The 6657-nt window shown below is 44.9% G+C and overlaps 1 protein-coding gene across 1 annotated transcript; it reads left to right on the top strand.

Moving 5' to 3' along the window:
• The first annotated feature begins 976 nt into the window (after positions 1-976).
• On the top strand, positions 977-4395 carry LOC138876314 (uncharacterized). Its single transcript, XM_070155228.1, has 6 exons — positions 977-1377; positions 1537-1622; positions 2155-2537; positions 3168-3298; positions 3834-3960; positions 4126-4395. The coding sequence occupies exons 1-6, from the start codon at positions 977-979 to the stop codon at positions 4393-4395; spliced, it is 1398 nt and encodes a 465-aa protein (XP_070011329.1).
• The last annotated feature ends 2262 nt before the right edge of the window (positions 4396-6657 follow it).

Here is a 6657-nt window from a genome sequence, read left to right as displayed (position 1 = left end):
TCTTCAGTTCCTAATTTATTATTGTTACTTATTGAGTTGGTGTACTCACGTTACTCCTTGCGCCTCGTGTGCAAATCCAGGAGTTGTCGGTCACGGAGGGTGTTAATAGTCTTCGTAGCTGATTATTGGAGATAGAGAAATGTAGTTGCCCGGCGTTCGCAGCCTTGCTTTCTTTTTCTCTATTTTTCCTTTGGTTGTATTTGTATTTCAGACTTTGTTAGTCGTGTTATGTTCGAATCAGTTATGTCTAGCCGTTCATGACTTAGTGACACCCTGATGTCGGCCTATCTTTTCCGCATTTTGTATTCTGAGTTTAACTCATTATGGGATTTCTATTATGAAAAATGACTATTGGATTATCTTTTAATGGAATAATGGAATATTTTCTGAAGTCGGCTGGCCTAATACTACCGATAGGTGCCATTATGACAGGGTAGAATTTTGGGTCGTGACAAGTTGGTATTATAGCCTAGGTTACATAGGTCTCATGGGTCATGAGCGGGTTTAGTAGAGTCTTGTGGATCGGTACAGAGACGTTTGTACCTATCTTCGAGAGGCTGCGGAACCTTTAGGAAACTTCACATTTTGGAATTCTTGTCATACGAATCTTTTGATCCTAATAACTAAACTTCTGTTATTATATTCTCTCACAGATGGTGAGGACACGTGCTACCGGTCAGGACGGATAGCCACTAGTACTACCAGTTGGGGCCGCGAGGGGCCGAGGTCGCAGTAGAGGCCGTGGTAAGGGCAGGAGTGGAGCCCGCACGGTAGCCAGGGCAGCACCTGCAGATCCAGCCGGTTGCACCTGCTGAGGACTATATGGTTTCTGTCATGCCGGATGATGAGCAACGTAGATTGGAGAGATTTGGTAGACTTTAGCCTCCGACTTTCAGCGGTGTAGAGGCTGAATATGTCCAGGGTTTCTTGGATAAGTGTTAGAGGATTATCCGTACAACATGTATTTTGGAGACCAATGGGGTCTCGTTTACTACCTTTCAGTTCTCTGGAGCTGCCTTCACTTGGTGGGAGGCTTGAGAGGCGTAGCCCTGTTTGTGCAGCTCCCCTTACTTGGCAGCAATTCTCCGTTCTCTTCTTGGAGAAATATGTGTCGCAGTCTCACAGAGATGAGCTGTATAGACAGTTTGAGCAGTTGCGTCATGATGATATGGTGGTGGTGCAATACGAGATTAGATTTTCTGAGTTGGACCATCATGCTATTTGCTTGGTTCCCACAGACAGGGAAAGGATCAGGAGGTTCGTTGATGGCCTCACATATCAGCTACAAATTCTTATGACCAGGGAGAGGGTGTCTGGTGCTTCTTTTGAAGAAGTGGTTGACATTGCTCGAGATATAGAGTCGATCCGCCGCCGGGAGTGAGTTGAGAGGGAGTCCAAGAGGCCTTGGGGATCTGGTAGTTTTGGTGGTTTTCCTTCTAGAGGTCAATTTCACCACGGTAGGGGTCGTCCCTTCAGGCATGCTCAGACGGCTCGTCCAGTCTACCATGGTGCATCATTTGGCCATGGTTTTCATAGTTCTCAGCAGGGTCACTCATCTCTTAATGCCTTTCCATCTCAGAGTTCATCCCGTGCTCCATCGGTCCAGGGCTCCTCTATGCCAGGTTCTTCTACTAGTTATCCCGGTGCTCGGGGCTCCCTTCAGTTCCTGTCACCAGCACCAGGGAGTTGTTTTAAGTGTGTGGAGCCAATTACTTCACCGCCCGTCCAGCCAACTCGGGATGGAGCTTAGTTAGTTAAGGGTCGCCCAAGAGGGGGAGGTCGATCAGACGGCGGTCAGGCTCGTTTCTATGCACTTCCTGCCAGACCAGATGTTATTGCTTCAGACACAGTGATCATAGGTATTGTCTTAGTATGCCACCGAGATGCTTCTATATTATTTGACCTTGGTTCCACCTATTCATATGTATCCTCGTATTTTCCTCATTATCTGGATATACCTCACGAGTCTTTAGCTTCATTTGTTCATGTATCTACTCCGGTGGGCGATGATGTTGTTGTGGACCTTGTGTATCGGTCATGTGTAGTGACTATTGGGGGATTTGAGATGAGAGGTCGACCTTTTGCTGCTTAGTATGGTTGATTTTGACATGATATTGGGTATGGATTGGTTGTATCCCTGTCATGCTATTTTAGACTGCAGCGCTAAGACCGTAACATTAGTGATGCCAGGGTTGCCTCGAATCGAGTGGCGAGGGTCTTTAGATTATGTCCCTAGCAGAGTGATTTCACACTTGAAAGCCCAGCGGATGGTTGGGAAGAGGTGTTTATCTTATTCGGCTTTTGTGAGGGATGTGAGTGGAGAGACCCCTACTATTGATTCTGTTCCGGTGGTGCGAGATTTTCTAGATATATTTCCTGTAGGCCTGTCGGGCATGCCGCCGGACAGGGATATTGACTTCGGTATTGATTTGGTAAGGGGCACTCAGCCTATTTCGATTCCACCGTGTTGTATGGTAATAGCTGAGTTGAAGGAGCAGCTTCAAGAGCTCCTTGAGAAGGGGTTTATTAGGCCTAGTGTATCACTTTGGGGTGCACCTATTCTATTTGTGAAGAAGAAGAATGGCACTATGAGGATGTGCATTGATTATAGGCAATTAAACAAAGTCACAATCAAGAACAAGTATCCTTTGCCTTGTATTGATGATCTATTCGACCAGTTTCAGGGAGCGAGGATGTTCTCCATGATTGATTTGAGGTCAGGGTATCACCAGTTGAAGATTCGGGACTTGGATATTCTTAAGACAGCTTTCAGGACCCGTTATGGTCATTATGAGTTCCTTATGATGTCTTTTGGGCTGACCAATGCCCCAACAACATTCATGCATTTGATGAATAGTATGTTCCATCCTTATCTCGACTCGTTTGTTACTGTATTCGTTGATGATATCCTGGTGTACTCTCGTAGCTAAGGGGAGCATGCGTAGCATTTGCGGACTGTGTTTCAACGGTTTAGGGAGGAGAAGCTTTATGCTAAATTCTCTAAGTGTGAGTTTTGGCTCAGTTCAGCGGCGTTCTTGGGGCACGTGGTGTCCAATGAAGGTATTTAGGTTGAGCCGAAGAAGATAGAGGCGGTCCAGAGTTGGCCTAGGCCGTCCTCAGCTACAGAGATTCAGATTTTTCTTGGTTTGGCTGGCTACTACCATCAGTTCGTGCAGGGTTTATCTTTTATTACATCGCCATTGACCAAATTGACCCAAAAGGGTGCTCTTTTCAAGTGGTGGGATGAATATGAAGTGAGCTTCCAGAAGCTCAAGACTGTCTTGACTACAGCTCCAGTGTTAGTTCTGCTATCATCTTATGTTCATATTCAGTATATTATGATGCTTCTCGGATCGGTATTTGATGTGTTTTCATGCAGGAAGATAGAGTGATTGCTTATCTTCTTGTCAGCTAAATCCCCATGAGAAGAACTACCATGTTCATGATTTGGAGTTGGCTGTCATTGTTCACGCATTGAAGATTTGGAGGCACTATCTCTATGGTGTGTCTTGTGAGGTGTTTACTGATCATCGTAGCCTCCAACACTTATTCAAACAGAAGGATCTCAATTTGAGGCACCAGAGATGGTTGGAGCTGCTAATGGACTATGATATTACCATTTTGTATCATCCTGGAAAGGCCAATGTGGTGGCTGATGCCTTGAGTAGGAAGACAATGAGTATGGGCAGTCTTGCATTTATTCCTGTTAGGGAGAGACCTCTTGCGATTGATGTTCAAGCTTTGGCCAACTAGCTAGTGAGATTGGATATTTCAGAGCCCAGTCGCGTCCTAGCTTGTGTGGTTTCTCGGTCTTCCTTGTTTGATCGTATTAGAGAGCGCCAGTATGATGATCCTCATTTGCTTGTCCTCAAGGACAAGGTTCGGCATGATGATGCCCGAAATGTGACTATTAGAGATGATGGGGTGTTAAGGATGCAGGGTCGGATATGTGTGCCCAATGTAAATGGGCTTCAGGAGTTGATTTTGGAAGAGGCCCACAGCTCGTGGTATTCCATGCATCCAGGTGCCGCGAAGATGTACTAGAATTTGAGACAGCACTATTGGTGGAGGAGAATGAAGAAAGATATAATTGGGTTTGTAGCTCAGTGTCTCAAATGTCAGCAGATGAAATATGAGCATCAAAGATCGAGTGACGAACTTCAGCATATAGAGATTCCAGAGTGGAAGTGGGAGCAGATCACCATGGTCTTCGTAGTTGGGCTCACACGGACTTCGAGGAAATCCGACGCTATTTGGGTAATTGTGGATCGACTGACCAAGTCCGTGCACTTCATTCCTATGAGTACAACCTATTCTTCAGATCAGTTGGCAGAGATTTACATCAGAGAGATTGTTCGCCTCCACGGTGTGACATTTTCTATCATTTCTTACTGAGGCACACAGTTTAAATCATAGTTTTAAAGAGCCGTGTAGTGAGAGTTGGGCACTCAGGTTGAGTTGAGCACAACATTTCATCTTCAGACAAACGGACAGTCCGAGTGCACTATTCAAATATTGGAGGACATGTTACGTGCGTGTGTCATTGATTTTGGTGGTTTATGGAACCAGTTTCTGCCGCTCACAGAGTTTACTTACAACAACAATTATCAATCGAGTAATCAGATGGCTCCGTATGAGGCTTTATATGGGAGGCGGTGTAGATCTCCGGTGGGTTGGTTTGAGTTCGGTAAGGCTAGGCTTTTGGGTACAAACTTGGTTCAGGATGCATTGGACAAGGTGAAGTTGATTCAGGAGCGGCTTCGTACAGCGCAGACGAGATAGAAGAGTTATGGTGACAGAAAGATTCGTGATGTGTCCTACATGGTTGGGGAGAAGGTCTTGCTGAAGGTTTCACCCATGAAGGGTGTTATGGGATTTGGAATGAAGGGCAAGTTGAGCCCTCGGTTCATTGGGCCTTTTGAGGTACTTCGGAGAATTGGGGATGTGGCATATGAGCTTGTGTCACGACCCAAATCCCGACCCTGGTCGTGATGGCGCCTCTCGTGAAGACAAGGCCAGCCAGTCTAACCCAACTCGTCCTTTAAAACAGTAATTTAACACAAATATAGTATAAACATGGTTTAATAGTACCAAATAGCGGAAAGTATGAATAAGAAATGTAGAAATCCAGCTCGACACAGCCCTAACCGGGGTGTCACAAGTCACGAGCATCTACTAGGGTATAAATACAACTGAAAGCCTGGAGTGTACAAATACAGACTAATGAAATGAGGAGAGAGAAAAGCAGTGTTGCGAACGCCGGCAGCTACCTTGCTAAACTCTGATGACTTTGCCTCCGATCAGCCAAAACATACCTGAGTCTGCACACAAGGTGCAGGGAGTAATGTGAGTACTCCGACTCAGTGAGTAATAATAATAAATAAAGACTGAAGAAAAGAAATCACGCAAAAACACAAGGCATTCCATACTGAAGCAGTAAAATCACTTTAAACAGTAAAGTAGTGAGAAATCAAGTGAAAATCCCTTTTTCCAACAAGTAAAGCAAGTAGTTTACAAGTGAGTAACAAAAATGATAGAAATGTAAAAGCCCCTCGAGCAAAACATGTACAACAAACCGCCCTTCGGGCATAATATCAACAGAACCAGCCCCTCGGACTCAATATCAAAAAAGTGCCAGCCCCTCGGGCTCAATATCAGAACAGTAACAGCCCTTCGGGCTCACTCTCAGAACAGTATCAGCCCCTCGGACTACCTCACAATCACTCATATCAGCCCCTCGAGCATAGTATCAATCACTTAGAACAATGGGTATCCGCGCTCACTGTGGGTGTGCAGACTCCGGAGGGGCCACTTACGGCCCAATCACTATATCAAGTCACCTCGTGGTATCATCACTTAGCATATCCTCACATCACTCAAGCCACTGCATGGCATATAAAGTATCTCAGGCCCCCGGCCTCATATCACTCAGCATATCCTCACATCACTCAAGCCACCTCGTGGCATAAATAGTATCTCAGGCCCTCGGCCTCATATCACTCAGCATATCCTCACATATGACCCTCGGCCTCACTTAGTTCGGAAATCATCATAAGCCCCTCGGGCATTTGTAAAACAGTAGATCTCAGCCCAAAATACCATTTAGAAATATCATTTGAGTTTTCAAATCTGCATAAAAGCGGATGAGTTTGTAAAACAATAATTATAAACAGGACTAAGTTTAAATATAAGTCAAAACAGTGAGGAAATAGTGATAAAAATTTTCGAAGGATTCAAATAATTGGCACGAAGCCCAAGTATGGCAATCAGCAAAAATCATGATGATAACAAATAAGTTTCAATCAAATATGCATAAAATCATCAATCGGGATGGACCAAGTCACAATCCCCGGTAGTAAAAGACCTCACGCTCATCATCCAGCACGTGTCTCACCTCAATATAGCACTACGATGTGCAAATCCGGGGTTTCAAACTCTCAGGACATCATTTACAATCATTACTCACCTCGAACCGGCTAATCCTCTAGCTCGCGATGCCTTTGTCTCTCAAATCGACCTCCGAATGCCTCGAATCTAGCCACAATAATTCGATTCAGTTAATAAAAATTATAGGAATTAATTCCATATGAAATTCTACATTTTCCATTAAAAATCCGAAATTGCACTCAAAATTCGCCCATGGGGACCACATCTCGG

This window comes from Nicotiana sylvestris, chromosome 8 (genome assembly GCF_000393655.2).
Source record: "Nicotiana sylvestris chromosome 8, ASM39365v2, whole genome shotgun sequence".
In the NCBI taxonomy this organism is placed as follows: Eukaryota; Viridiplantae; Streptophyta; class Magnoliopsida; order Solanales; family Solanaceae; genus Nicotiana; species Nicotiana sylvestris.
Note: the sequence above shows the minus strand (reverse complement) of the source record. Positions and strands in the feature narration are given on the sequence as shown.

Bases quoted from the DNA above. Each gene is read 5' to 3' on its own strand.
- LOC138876314 (XM_070155228.1), top strand. From the start codon at position 977: ATGGGGTCTCGTTTACTACCTTTCAGTTCTCTGGAGCTGCCTTCACTT. The intron at 2,538-3,167 runs GTATCACTTTGG...TACTACCATCAG, and splicing joins AGGGGTTTATTAGGCCTAGT to TTCGTGCAGGGTTTATCTTT. The intron at 3,961-4,125 runs GTAAATGGGCTT...AAATGTCAGCAG, and splicing joins GTCGGATATGTGTGCCCAAT to ATGAAATATGAGCATCAAAG.